Source organism: Phyllobates terribilis, unplaced genomic scaffold (genome assembly GCF_046119375.1).
Source record: "Phyllobates terribilis strain yellow unplaced genomic scaffold, ASM4611937v1 Scaffold_35__1_contigs__length_13245226, whole genome shotgun sequence".
Taxonomy (NCBI): Eukaryota; Metazoa; Chordata; class Amphibia; order Anura; family Dendrobatidae; genus Phyllobates; species Phyllobates terribilis.
In genome coordinates, this window is record NW_027362795.1 from 8033228 (window position 1) to 8048767 (window position 15540).

The following is a 15540-nucleotide window of genomic DNA, read 5'->3' on the forward strand; positions in this document are numbered from 1 at the left end:
TAAGGGGAAGTAGCTTCAGAAACTGAGGAGTGTTACCTGCCAAATTAATGTTAGAACCTTTTGGAGGATCCTCCATGGTATATCAAGGTGGCAGCAGACCGCTATCAAGTATTAATACAGATTATATATTATCCTGGAGTTGTGCCTGTATGCATAACCCCATAAGGTGAGCAACATTCCTCATCTGCTACCAATTATGACACAATCTAATACTATGCTTAGTAGGTTAGGTAACACCCTGCAGCAATTGTCCAACAGTAATCTGGAAGCATTGATGGATTCCATTTTCCTTGATATCTTTTCTCCATAGCCGCAGTATTTTAGTGGAATCTATCACTCGTCGCTCACTGCTCCGCAGTTTGGTGGAAAAGAAGTTTAGATGCAAATGTATAATCTTTAATGACTTGTTACAGCCAAGATTCTTATATGTTTTGAGGCGATTTTCCACCAACTCTTCATAGTTATTTACTCTTGAGTTTCCCCAAAAAGTTGTTACCACTGATGTGAATGCTACCCATGGAGCCTTTTCCTTGCACTGCAACAAACAGGGAAACTCCTCATCTTGAAGAAGCTTACAAATCTGAGGTCCAATAAAGACTCCTATCTTTTCTTTTGCTTCACTTAACCTTGTAAATTTGTCAATGAGATACTTGAATGTTTTTACATTTTTATCCATTGCCTTTACATTGTTCTTCATTAGGCCCAATGTGATATGCAATGGTGGTAAAAAAATCTTAGGTGGGTCAACAACCTCTGGATGCAGGACATTTTTACTCCCTGGCTGAAGTGAATGTCTGGGAGGCCAGTCTCTGTTATAGTAGTGATATTCTCTTGCAAGACTATCCCATTCACACAGAAAGCAGCAGTACTTTGTTTATCCACCTTGGAGACCAAGTAAAAGGAGAACCACCTTGACGGCATGTGAGAATAAGGAGATGGAGGAGGTCCTGCAGAACATCTAGCTATGTATCTGATATAGGACCTGGATATCATCCTGAAAATTGCCATTCATCTACCGGATATCTTGTTTAGTGTGTAGGTACTTTGCTGCGGGGGATAAAAATGACAAGGAAAAGCTACAGAAAGATGGTGGGAGAAGCAGGCTCTCAGCTCCAAGATGACACCATGGTTAAGGTAATCTGGAGACAGATTGAGCAGGGGAGATGAGGAGGAGGGAAGTGGTGGTCAGGCTGGAGCAATTTGCCCCCACAGAAACACAGGTCTCAGCAGGTGACAATGATCTTCTTATAGCAGCTACCCCATAGCTGTGCATGGGCTCCGGAGCAGAGGAGTCGGGTGAGGAGGATATGGGAGAGGCAGCCACATTAATGAAGGGGCGAAAAGACAGAAAAACTGCATGTGGCACAACATTCTCTGCCCCACAGCCTAAAGGCACCGTCACACTAAGTGAGATCGCTAGCGAGATCGCTGCTGAGTCACAAGTTCTGTGACGCAACTGCGACCTCAGTAGCGATCTCGCTTAGTGTGACACGTAGCAGCGACCAGGCCCCTGCTGTGAAATCGCTGGTCGTGTCGGAAAGGTCTGGACCTTTTTTTGATCGTTGAAATCCCGCTGGGTAGCATGCATCGGTGCGTTTGACACCTTACCAACGACCTAGTAAGCGACTCAGAATTGAGACACATAGGCGTGCATTTGCGTTGCCTTTTCCGCACCCCTCAACTCCGATTGGTGGTCGCTACTGCGTTCTGATTGGGCGGCCTTGTCTTAAACAGAAGGGAACATAGTAGCGCTTCCGTCCTTTGTTCCTGACTGCGTGGTGGATTGCAGATTGTAGTAGAGTTCTCTGGGCTGCGCTCCACATCGATTCTTCAACGGTTCTTCTGACATCTATCTCTGTGCACGATAGGTATCGTTTGGGGTCTCAAATGCGTTCCCATTACCTTCTTAATTTATAGGACACCTACTAATTATCTGCTATCATTGCTCTGGAGGGATGGAGGGCTTGGCTTCTATCTGTGTACATATGCTTTTGCATGGGCAGCCACTTTAGGGGGTCTCGTGTGCGCACACCCGTACAGCATGTTTTCTGGCATGCGCGCTAACGGAATGGAATGCATTTATTGCTTTATTTTTTTTTAAACTTTTCTCATGTTTTCATTTTATATTTTTCAGTTTGCAGCATCATGAACAATGTGCAGTGTGCTGTTGTGTCTGCTGCATTGCTGGTTGAGGAAGCTCAGCGTCAAGATGAGGCACGGATGGTGGCCAGGAAACGGGCAAATCCATGGGGGGATGCAGAGGTGCGCTACCTGATAGCAGAGCTGGATGCCAGGGACTATGAGTGCCATGAGCACCCAGGACATCCAGTGCTCCATAAGCAGGCGGTGCTGTGGAGGATAAGTCGGGGCCTGGCCCAAAGATTTGGGGTTCAGCGCTCCACTACCCAGATCCGAAAGAAGCTGGCGGATCTGAGGTTCAGATCTAGTGACCGCATCACCAGCATCCGGTCACAGACCCTGCCCCATCGTGGTGAGTGGTGTTAACATAGGTTAGCACAGTATATGGCAGCACATTGGTTACAACTGTAATTACAGTTCAGTACCTCAGGTATGTAATAAGTTATTTTTTCTCCAGCACCTGCAGACCCGGAGCCCCAGCAGGAGTCACCTGCTGACCCAGAGCCCCAGCAGGAGTCACCTGCTGACCCGAAACCCCAGCAGGAGTCACCTGTTGACCCGGAGCCCCAGCAGGAGTCACCTGTTGACCCGGAGCCCCAGCAGGAGTCACCTGTTGACCCGGAGCCCCAGCAGGAGTCACCTGCTGACCCGGAGCCCCAGCAGGAGTCACCTGCTGACCCGGAGCCCCAGCAGGAGTCACCTGCTGACCCGAAGCCCCAGCAGGAGTCACCTGCTGACCCGAAGCCCCAGCAGGAGTCACCTGCTGAACCAGAGCCCCAGCAGGAGTCACCTGCTGACCCAGAGCCCCAGCAGGAGTCACCTGCTGACCCAGAGCCCCAGCAGGAGTCACCTGCTGACCCGGAGCCCCAGCAGGAGTCACCTGCTGACCCGGAGCCCCAGCAGGAGTCACCTACAGGCTCGCCAGCATCACTCCGTGATATGGGTGTAGCTTTGACTTCCGGTAATACTTTCACATAAAATAAGGTCCATACAACTTGGAAAGTATAGGGCTGTCATGTACTATGAACTGTTGTGTCTTTCCCTAGCCGGTGATGCCAGAGGATCCCGGTGGTCCATCAGCTCATCATCACCTGAGCAAACCGAAAACCGTAAGTGTTAAATAACAAACATGTACCTGTTAATCAGATGAATGTACAGAATTATTCGTCTTAAGTTTTACCATTCCCTCCGTAGAAATCCCTACATTAGACGACCTCCTGGCGTCACAGCGGACACTAGCAGAAGCAGTCCAACAGCACGGAGTGATGCTGGCAAGGTTTGTGGCGGCCCAACAGCGGCGCGGCAGCCACTAGGCAGCCACTAACTTTTTTGTTTTTTGTTGTTACTATATTTTTGTTTTTTGTTGTTGTTATATTTATTTTGTTTTTATAAAAAACGTTAAAGTTTATATCCACTGTTGTGTAAGCTTTGTTACAAATAACATGTTTCATCACTCACACCCATTATATCTATTCATCTGTATAGATGCACCCTGCCCATTCCCCCGCCTAGTAGACCTGCTAATAACTATATGCTGAATTCAGTAAAGCAGGCTGCAAGTTTTAATCCAAAAAACATTTTTATTACGAACAAATATTTTAATAAATAAACAATTAAATTAACTATTAAATAAACAATAACTTAACAATTTAAACATTTTACTTAAACCCTAAAAGTAAAATGTCACTAAAGATCTTGATATTGGTTTTCTGCATTCAAAAATCCTTGCCTGGGCGGAGAAGATAGTTCTGCAAGGAAAGAATGAGGAAACCTGGGATATTGTGTGTGTGTGTGTGGGGGGGGGGTGGCAAGTGGCAGGTTTTGCTGAGGTACAATCCGTCGTACTGGTGTGCTACGCAGTAGCTCCGGCATTTGGGTCCATGGCTGCCTTGCACAAGGATCACGGTCGATCCTACTATGTACAGTTGACGTTTCATCCAGTTGACCGGCTGCCGCTTTAATTAAAGTCTCGAAAATGACCCTTTCGGCATGGATCCTCTGTGTGTCATCCAGCTTCTGAAGTCGATCAGCGGCAAAGTTGGCAAAGCTGTCCATGCCGGTGTTGGTCTGCTGGCTTAAAATTTGCTTTGCCAAAGAGACTAGCTCTGTTGATGGCGACAAGGTGGCCTTTCTCTTATGTGAATTGATTATTCGCCGAGGTACAGTAGCTGAGTTGAGGGTGGAGGGTCTTCACTCGACCCCTTAGTAGCCTCCGCCAGGCTAGGTTCATCGCCCAGGATGTCATCACTTGTTGTGGTTGACAGATCTTGCTGATGTTGCTGCGGGAACAGAAAATTAATGTTAAAGCTAAACCCAAAAATTATTTTACAACATCCAGCACCACACCACAGAAATGTGTTGGCATTGGATATATCATGACCAGCATGGGTAAACGTGCACTGGAAACAAATGTGAGGGGAGGCACTAGCAGTACAGGATATGAAATGGCATTCAACAATATGAGAAGTGAGTGTGGCGAAAATAGTAAAGGAGTGTACTTATCTGAACTGGAAGGGATAACTTTTGTAAACTGCAGAATTAAGCAGGTAAAACATTAGTTAATATTTTCTATTCAACTATGGCATGTACATACCAAGTTTAAATGCTATTTAAAGGGAAGCAAGCAAAGAAGCTACTTACATCTCCAACAGGGGTGTCAGTCGGGATCACAGGGTCTTGATCCAGGGTCTGCCGTATCGAAGATACCATTGTGTGCAGCAGCTCCTGATCACGGGTGAAGCCAAGCAAGTCACAGTACCATAACGAGGGCACATAAACCTCATCTGTGCCGGCACCAGACTTCATTGACTTCTCCACCTTGTCCAGCTCTTTTTTATAGACTGTGCGAAGACCCTGGATCTTTTTCCGAACAACAGTCTCATCGACCTTCTCGCAGGGATTATGCTGCTTAAAGAGAGCAACTAGTTTCCCATATGCCTCCCTTTTTTTATTTCGGTTACTGTACTTGGCAGACTTAATCTGCCAAAGGCAGGGCAGGGACCGATACATCTCGATTAGTTCACGGACAAATTCCTCGCTATTGTAAGACATCTGAAATAAAAAATAGCATACAGTGAGCATACATGGAACATTTGAAAAAAATACTGTTTGAACCACACTACCGTGTACACACGAGACCCCCTAAAATGGCTGCCCATGCAAAAGCATATGTACACAGATGGAAGCCAAGCCCTCCCTCCCTCCAGAGCAATGATTACAGATGCATTAAGCATGTCCTATTCTAATCCTCAAAATTGCACCAGAACAGGACATTCTCTGACCCTCACAGATCTCATTCTCAGATACGTGATTTTCATGGATGTGTGAATGGATCTATAAAACTGTACGAGTCCATGGACCATCCGATAAAAAAATCTGGCAGCACACGAACATTTCACACAAATGTGAAAATTCAGCCTAAGGGATTTTAAGATCACGCCTAGTCACACAGTGCAGATGCAGAATAATATTTACATCCAGGCACTTACCGCTGACGTGATCAGAGTCGGTTTCTGCTGCTTCTTCTCCATCTGGTCAGACCTTCATGTCGACATCTCCCAGCCACGACTCGTCTTGTCATGATGCTCTTCAGCCTAGAAAATAACAAGGTCACATATATTGTATACATACATGTCTCCCCCGCACTGCGCTCCTGAATACAGATATGTACCCCCCCATTAATATACTATTAGCCACTTAGTAATCAAAATATAAAGTGATAAGCAGCACTGTGCCCCCCCATTAACTATAATCTCCACCGGCCAATAATATTAATTATTCAGTCTCTGTGACTCTCCCCAATTAACTGTAAGGCTATGTGCACATGGAAAATATACAAGACTTTACAGTACAAGCAAAGTGAAACCCCCGTCATTGCTCTCTCCCAGCACCCCCATCATTGCTCTCTCCCAGCACCCCCTGTCATTGCTCTCTCCCTCCATCCCCATCATTGCTCTCCCCAGCCCCAGCATTGCTCTCCCCAGCCTTCTCTCATTGCTCTCCCCAGCCTCTTCCCATTGCTCTCCACAGCCTCCTCTCATTGTTCTCCCCAGCCTCCTGTCATTGCTCTCCCCAGCCTTCCCTCATTGCTCTTTCCAGCCCCTCATTGCTTTCCCCAGCCTTCTCTTATTGCTCTCCCCAGCCTCCTCTCATTGCTCTCCCCTGCCCCCTTTCATTGCTCTCCCCAGCCTCCTCTCATTGCTCTCCCCAGCCTTCTCTCATTGCTCTCTCCAGCCTCCTCTCATTGCTCTTCCCAGCCTCCCCTCAATGCTCTCCCCAGCCTCCTCTCATTGCTCTCCCCAGCTTCCCCAGTTTGTTAAAAAAATAAAAAACACAACTTACCTCAGCTCGCTCCCCTGCACCTCCTAGTCTCCGGTAACTTCCTCCCTGACACACAGGCTCGCACCAAATGATGACGTCATCAAGCAGCATGGGCCTGTGTCAGGGAGGAAGCACAGGGCAGGAAGCAGAAAACGGATCTCTGCAGCTCTGCTGCCATTTTCCTCCTGTCAGCAGCGGAGCTGCAGGGATCGCTCCATGCCCACCACATATGATGATGGCAATCTGGCCATGGGGCTCCGAGAAGCAGGCCAGATTACCCTCATTATCAGCCGCCCGGCAAGGGCCCCCCTGCACCGTCGGGCCCCGGTGCAGTTGCACCGGCTGCACCAGCAGTAGGTGCACACCTGGTCAGGACTGTCCATTAATTGAGGTAAGTCGGTTATTCTACCATTTGATGATATCCCTAATTTGAGCATTTTAGAACATACACGAATACAAACGGTTGAGAAATTCAAATACCGGGTACAAGAATAACAAAAAGATCTCAGGATTACATTCCACTGAATCTGTATCTTCTTCTGGAAAAGTTTAACCCTTTCGCGCCAGAGCCGGTTTTCGCCTTCGTGACCGGGCCAATTTTTTCAATTCTGACCACTGTCACTTTATGAGGTAATAGCTCTGGAACTCTTCAACGGATTCCCCTGATTCTGAGATTGTTTTTTCGTGACATCTTGTACTTCATGATAGTGGCAAAATTTCTTCGATATGACTTGCGTTTATTTGTGAAAAAATCTGAAATTTGGCGAAAATTTAGAAAATTTAGCAATTTTCAAACTTTGAATTTTCATGCCCTTAAATCAGAGAGATATGTCACACAAAATAGTTAATAAATAACATTTACCACATGTCTACTTTACATCAGCACCAATTTTTTTTTATTAGGAAGTTATAAGGTTTAAAAGTTAACAACTGATTTCTCATTTTTCCAACAAAATTTACAAAACCATTTTTTCAGGGACCACATCTTATTTGAAGTGACTTTGAGAGGCCTTTATGACAGAAAATACCCAAAAGTTGACACCATTCTAACAACTTCACCCCTCAAGGTGCTCAAAACCACATTCAAGAAGTTTATTAACCATTTAGGTGCTTCACAGGAATTTTTGGAATGTGGAAGAAAACAATGAACATTTAACTTTTTTTCACACAAATGTTACTTTAGACGCAAATTTTTTTATTTTCGCATGGGTAACAGGAAAAATGGACTACCAATTTGTAGTGCTATTTCTCCTGAGCACGCCAATACCCCATGTGAGGGAAAACCACTGTTTGGGTGCACGGCAAGAATCGGTAGGGAAGGAGCGCCATTTGACTTTTTGCTCCTCAGGGAACTTATCTAGATGTGTTGTTAGCACATTGAACCCCCAGGTGCTTCACAGAAGTTTATAATATTGAGCCATAAAAATAAAATTTTCAAATTTTTCCCACAAAAATGTTTTTCAGTCACCAATTTGCATTATCATAATAGTAACAGGAGAAATTGCACCATGAAATTTGTTGTGCAATTTCTCCTGAGTGCGCCGATATCCTATATATGAGGGAAAACCACTGTTTGGGCGCACGGCAGGGTTCGGAAGGGAAGGAGCGCCATTTGACTTTTTGAATGTAAAATTTGCTTGAATAATTAACGGACGCCATGTCGCAGTTGGGGAGCTCCTGATGTGCCTAAACAGAGGAACCCCCCCACAAGTGACACCATTCTGGAAACTAGACCCCTCAAGGAACTTATCTAGATGTGTGGTGAGCACTCTTTCCACATAAATGATCTTTTAGCCCCAATTTTTTTATTTTTACAAGGGTAAGAGGAGAAAATGCACCCCAAAAACTGTTGTGCAATTTCTCCTGAGTATGCCGATACCCGAAATGTGGTGGAAAACTACCGCTTTGGTGCACGGCAGGGCTTGGAAGAGAACGGAGTGCTATGTTGGCTGGGATAGGTTGCAGACACCGTGTCACATTTGAAGAGTCGCTGACATGCTGAAACAGCAGGAACCCCCACAAGTGACCCCATTTTGTAAACTATACCTCTCAAGGAATTTATCTAGGGAAGTAGTGAGTATTTTTACATTTTTAAAGTCATACCATTGGCAGTGAAGAAAAAATAATTATATTTTTTACCACAAAAAAATTGTTTAAGCCTCATATTTTACATTTTCACACAGGGCAATGGGTAAAAATGGTGCCGAAATGTGTCACACAATTTCTTCTATACAGAGCCCCTAAGTGCAAGAAAAACAGAATCCACCCTCAAATGACCCCATTTTGGAAACTATACCCCTTTGGGAATTTACCTACAGGTGTAGGGACAAATGGGTGTTTTCCAGAAACAAGCAGCATTGGATGTTGCTGAGTGAAAATTTCAAACTGCCGTTGAAGTGACCACTACGTTGTAGTGTCCAGTACATTGTGCCCACTATACATACCAGGATGGGGTTGAGGGGGGCCATACATATCAGAATAGAGATGAGGGGTACCATGCATACCAGGATAGGGATGCGGGGTACCATGCATACCAGGATGTGGGATGGGGTGCCATTCATACCAGAATGAGGGATGGGGTGCCATGCATACCAGGATGAGGGGTACCATACATATCAGGATAGGGATGAGGGGTACCAAACATACCAGGATGAGGGATGGGGTGCCATGCATACCAGGATTGGGGGATGTGGGGTGCAATGCATACCAGGATAGCGATAAAGGGTACCATACATACCAGGATGAGGGATGGGGTGCCATACACACCAGGATTGGGGATGAGGGAGCCATGCATACTAAGATTGGGATGAGGGGTGCCATGTATACCAGATTTGGGATAAAAGTTGCCATGAATACCAGGATTGGGGATGAGGGGGGCATGCATACCAGGATGAGGGATGGGGTGCCATGCATACCAGGATGAGGGATGGGGTGCCATGCATGGCAGGATTGGGGATGGATGAGTGGTGCCATGCATACCAGGATTGGTGATGAGGCAGCCATGCATACCAGGATGAGGGATGGGGTGCCGTGCATACCAGGATTGGGATGTTTTGTCAAAAAAAAAACTAATGAAAAAATCTCAATAAAAATTTATTGGATTAAAAAAAAAAGAATAGGAAAAAGGCTTCTCCCCTGTGTAAGTTCTCTGGTGTTTATTAAGATTTGATATATGGTTAAAACATTTCCCACATTCTGAACATAAAAATGGCCTCTCCCCTGTGTGGGTTCTCTGGTGCGTAACCAAAACTGATTTTTGGTTAAAACATTTCCCACATTCTGAACAGGAAAAGGGCTTCTCCCCTGTGTAGGTTCTCTGGTGCTTAATCAAACTTGATTTCCTTGTAAAACATTTCCCACATTCTGAACAGGAAAAGGGCTTCTCCCTGTGTGGGTTCTCTTGTGACTTTCAAGAGTCATTCTATGATTAAAACATTTCCACATTCTGAACAAGAAAAAGGCTTCTCCCCTGTGTGAGTTCTCTTGTGTCTATCAAGAATCATTTTACGATTAAAACATTTCCTACATTCTAAACAGACAAATGGCTTCTCCCCTGTGTGAGTTCTCTGGTGGTTATTAAGATGCGCTTTCCGGTTAAAACATTTCCCACATTCTGAACAAGAAAAAGGCTTCTCCCCTGTGTGAGTTCTCTTGTGGCTATCAAGAATCATTTTACGATTAAAACATTTCCCACATTCTGAGCATGAAAAGGGCTTCTCCCCTGTGTGAGTTCTCTTGTGTCTAAAAAGATCTGATTTCTGGATAAAACATTTCCCACATTCTGAACAGAAAAAAGGCTTCTCCCCAGTGTGAATTCTCTGGTGGCTATTAAGATGCGCTTTCTGGTTAAAACATTTCCCACACTCTGAACATGAAAAAGGCTTCTTCCCTGTGTGGGTTCTCTGGTGGCTATTAAGATGTGCTTTCTGGTTAAAACATTTCCCACATTCTGAACATGAAAAAGGCTTGTTCCCTGTGTGGGTTCTGTGGTGCTTAATCAAATCTGATTTCTGGCTAAAACATTTCCCACACTCTAAACAGACAAATGGCTTCTCCCCTGTGTGAGTTCTCTGGTGGTTATTAAGATGCGCTTTCCGGTTAAAACATTTCCCACATTCTGAACAAGAAAAAGGCTTCTCCCCTGTGTGAGTTCTCTTGTGGCTATCAAGAATCATTTTACGATTAAAACATTTCCCACATTCTGAGCATGAAAAGGGCTTCTCCCCTGTGTGAGTTCTCTTGTGTCTAAAAAGATCTGATTTCTGGATAAAACATTTCCCACATTCTGAACAGAAAAAAGGCTTCTCCCCAGTGTGAATTCTCTGGTGGCTATTAAGATGCGCTTTCTGGTTAAAACATTTCCCACACTCTGAACATGAAAAAGGCTTCTTCCCTGTGTGGGTTCTCTGGTGGCTATTAAGATGTGCTTTCTGGTTAAAACATTTCCCACATTCTGAACATGAAAAAGGCTTGTTCCCTGTGTGGGTTCTGTGGTGCTTAATCAAATCTGATTTCTGGCTAAAACATTTCCCACACTCTAAACAGACAAATGGCTTCTCCCCTGTGTGAGTTCTCTGGTGGTTATTAAGATGCGCTTTCCGGTTAAAACATTTCCCACATTCTGAACATGAAAAAGGCTTCTCCCCTGTGTGAGTTCTCTGGTGATTAACAAAAACTGATTTCTGATTAAAACATTTTCCACATTTGGAGCAAAAAAATCTATTGTCCGCTGAGTGTTTTTTTTGATGTTTAAGAATAGACTTCTCGAAAGTAAAACTATTTCCATTTTCTGAAAGTGAAAATGACTTCTTTGCTTTAGGAGCAGTTCGTTTTGAAATGCTTATTTTATTTTGATTTTCCTTAGTAGTTGGTAATGAATCAGAAGACAGGACCTGTTTCATAGGATCAGATGAATGATCTTTGCTGTGAAGGGATGATGGTATATCTGGAGTAATGGCATTCACTTCAATTGTATCCTGTGGGATCTCAAGATCATTCGATTTAAAAATCTCCTGTCCCTCTGATCTCCTGGTACAGTCATCTGCCAAGAAAAAAAAACAATTATTAATTTTGAATAAAATATCCTTGAAATTTATATTTTTGAACATTTCTACTTAAAATGTCTAAACAAACACATCCCTGGGCTACATGCTAATCCAGGGAAATGAAGAGATATATGCTCAAGTTTAAAAATCAATTTTATTAATCACATATCTAAAAAATAGAGGAATATTTAAACTTGAGCATATATTTCTTCATTTTCCTGGACTAGCATGTAGCCCAGAGATGTGTTTGTTTAGATTGATTTAGATGTGGTATGCAATCTTTATTTATTTTTCTATGGGATTCTTGTGTTAATTGTACTTAAAATGTCTGTAGAAATGGAAGTTATTGATAGAATGACAGTTCACAGTCTAATAGAAAACCTCATAGGTGAACCAGTAGAGCGTGGTGTCCAACTGTTTGTTCTTTCAGCCTCCAAAATATGGAACATGGTTTCCATAAACCAATCCAGCAATATCTGCTTTTCCGAAGTCAAATCTCCCCCTCGCTTTTGAGCTTTGCAGTGTGACCAAACCACATTTAGCATTCATGTATTTGGCATTACTATAGTGAGAAGAACCCACTTAATTTACAGTGTATGTGTCCTGGAGCACAATCTGGGCACTATGTGTTGGGTAATCAAATGGCCAATATGCAATTTTTACGCTCCAGCATCCACTGCGTGCTAATTTTCGGAAAGTGCCTGTGTAGTCAAAATAATCACTACTCCTATAGATTAATTCACTGAGGGTTGTAATTTCCAAAATGAAGTCACTTTATGGGGATTTCTACTGCCCTAGTTTTCTGACATTTTGTAATATTAGGGCTTCTGCAAATGGTGTGTCCCATCTCCTCTGGTATCTGCTCCTGCGACGTCTGCTTCTGTCACCAGGAGCCGCCTTACTCATTCTGCAGGCGGCGCTGGTGATGGGAGTAATTAGAGTATGGGGCTCGGTGGCTCTCGGCAATGTAAACTATCGTAAGGGACAATATTTTCTGTCAGATGAGTTTCAAGAAGAAATATTAGATATTCAAAGACAATTTTTTAGAATAGTGCAGAGCTGAGGTGTCTTAAATTTAGATCTCGGGCATTTGGAAGAGGCAATGGAGATCTTTTTGAAAGGCTACCAGGGAGTTACAGAGTCACATAAGTGAGGAAGGACGATCCCAATACAATGAAACTATCATACAGAATGAACCTGTAAAAAAAGAAAGAATATAAAAACATGTAACATCCCCAACAACAACGTGTTATGATCTGCAACAAGTACTAAGGAAAGAAGGGGAAAGCTTTCCCTACAATAAGACTAAGCTGAATCCCTACGATGTAGGGGGCTGCCTGTTCCTAGCGAACGGACCCGCCTTAGTCATAGGCTAGTCTGAATGGAGACCTATAGAATAAAGGTAAGGGGTCCCTAAAAGAACTAAGGACTGGAACAAAAATGGGACATCTCCTAAACAGAGAAAGTTGTTGCAGAACACAAAAAGATAAACTGACAAAAAGGTACTAGAGGGCCCAAAAGGACCAAGCGAACTGACAGAGATAGGCACAGAAGCACCTGGCCAGCAAAACAGTCAAAAAACAATGAAGTCCACCACAGCCAAAAGGGCGGAGCTGGAATATAAAGGCAGATGGTCACGTGACCGCAAAACACAAGATGGAAAAAACAAACAGGAGGGTTCTAACACAACGTATGTATGAAGGGAGAAATCCAACACTAAACTGGAGTTGCACTCATTTATGATAAACCATTGGAGCTACGATGAATTCTGACCAGAAGAGTAGAGAGAGTATTAGCGCCCCCATTTCAGGAGAGATTGTGCAGTAATCTGAGTTCCTTAGGATTGAAAACATAATAGAATTTATGACGTGGAGAGAATCCATGAAACCAGGGCTGGAGCCAACACATCTCCTGCAGGTGTGAATAAATGTATATTACAGCCATCAGCCACGCACAGCTTAGAGATATATCATGGCACAGGTGTAATGTTTTTTGTGTAGGTTATCGCAATCCTGTTTGAAGTTAGTTGGTTTTAAAAGAAATTGAAAAGTCAGGATAAAGGGAAACTCTGTTGTTATTGTACAGTGTCTTGTAGGTACCATATGAGCACATTCAGCAGCACAGAAGGGAGAGAAGGTAGATTCATCCAATAAGATATCAGGGATCTAGGAAGCCAACAGCATCATTACCCTCCGCTTTCTCTTACAGTCCCATCATAATATTTTTCTTCAAGTGATTTTCTAACTTGTCAGCACATTCTACGTACGCTGTCATTTGGCTTTGTAGTTTACAGATTTGGGCAGGTAACGAACAGTGTCTTCTAATCCCAGGGGGTAGGTAGATCCTCCAGGTTGTAAGTTCTATAGAAAAGGGCTTTCACGATTTCACAAAGTAATTTGAACATTTTCGGATAAAGGAGAATGTTGTGGTCGAGCGGCAAAATGGTGATCACACGATTGTGATACGGCCAGACTACACCACCGATAAAGCAGCCACAGCGGGTGACTGAGAAGAATCAGTAACTTCTTTGCATTTAGTGGTTACTACTCACCTGGGTAGTCATATGTAGGAATCTCTTCTTTACAGCGCTCATCACCCGTCACATATGTCTCTGTAGTATTAATATGGGTCTGATCTTCACTCTGGAACAAATATTATAAAAGTCAGATGGAGAAGTCCCATCTATAATCAGCTCTAATCCCGTCATCTCCACCGTTCTCATTACACAAATATAAATACTGGTGGATAAAACAAGACTGAGCACAAAACCTTCACAGCCGTCTACACATCATAGGGGAGATCTCATGACACCTTCTCTCCATCTGCCTGATGATCCTGAGGAACATTGGGATCTTCTTGTTTACAGTCCTGTGGAAGAAGAGGACAGGGACATCTCTCTGGTGTTGTCCTCTTACTGGATCGATCTGGAGGAAACACATACAGGGACTGAATTAATTATTTTCATACAGATAATTGTAGGCCGTGTGTATTTAGTCCTGTCTATTACCTGGTGATGTGAGGGGCTGGGGAACCTCCATCATGACGTCCCTGTACAGATCTTTGTGTCCTTCTAAATACTCCCACTCCTCCATGGAGAAATAGACGGCGACATCCTGACACCTTATAGGAACCTGACACATACATTGATACCGTCATCTCCCCGATCCCTTCTTAGCGTTACTGTATAATGTCCCAGCATTCCCAGTAATGTCACCTCTCCAATCAGAAGCTCAATCATCTTGTAGGTGAGTTCTAGGATCTTCTGGTCATTGATATCCTCATGTATCATGGGGTGAGGTGGAGTCCCCGTGATTAGTCTCAGGGGTTTTCCCCATCCCTCAGACACAGGGTCCTGACAGCGCTCACTAGAGGTCTTCTTCACTACTGTGTAATCCTGGTTATGGAGAGACACATTAATAAATCTCACTACAGACATTTCCAGAGTCCTCACCTCTCCAGTTCTGTTCATCTGTTATTCCCATAGATAAGAATGATGTGACGTCATCAGAATCTCTCACCTCTCCAGTAAGCCGGAAGAGGATCTCTAGAGTGAGGTGTAATATCCTCTCCGCCATCTTGTCCCTGTCCATATCCATCTTTGATGGATAAATCAGGAAAATATTCTTATATAGAAGATCTCCACTGAGAGGATTCGGTGTTGTAGATACCTGAATGAGTAGAAGATAAAAATCCTGTTGGTATAATACAACTATTGGAGATAATGAGGGGAAACATATAAGGATATTTATTATTTTATAGTATTTAGTTTTTTCTTTACATCTAGTAATAAAACCTTTATATTTTAGGCCACAGACAACAAGCAATTTCTTCCTCGGAGTCTGCAGCTGAATACGTTTCTCATAGACTTATCTTCCATACCACTAATTCTCGTCTCATTTTCCGACACTGGAATTGGCATCAGCAATACTGCAGGAGATATTCATTTCACGTGACATGAGAAATAACTACATGATGAGGCAACATCTTCTACTACAGCTCTAAAAACATATTTAGCCACAAACCGTCATTGAACACA

At 43.7% G+C, this 15540-nt stretch overlaps 1 protein-coding gene across 1 annotated transcript in view; it reads right to left on the reverse strand.

Annotated features, from left to right (window-relative positions):
* LOC141182705 (uncharacterized) overlaps positions 1-15168 on the reverse strand; it is a 66160-nt gene extending 50992 nt beyond the window's left edge. The window contains exons 1-9 of the mRNA XM_073660848.1: positions 15023-15168; positions 14719-14898; positions 14512-14635; positions 14316-14428; positions 14056-14146; positions 9894-11500; positions 4780-5190; positions 4303-4418; positions 4063-4213 (exon numbers count right to left, since the gene is read on the reverse strand). Of these exons, the coding sequence (XP_073516949.1) occupies positions 4063-4213; positions 4303-4418; positions 4780-5190; positions 9894-11500; positions 14056-14146; positions 14316-14428; positions 14512-14635; positions 14719-14898; positions 15023-15100 (2871 nt within the window). The 5' untranslated portion in view covers positions 15101-15168. The remainder of the gene's footprint in view (positions 1-4062; positions 4214-4302; positions 4419-4779; positions 5191-9893; positions 11501-14055; positions 14147-14315; positions 14429-14511; positions 14636-14718; positions 14899-15022) is intronic.
* Positions 15169-15540: the final 372 nt, after the last annotated feature.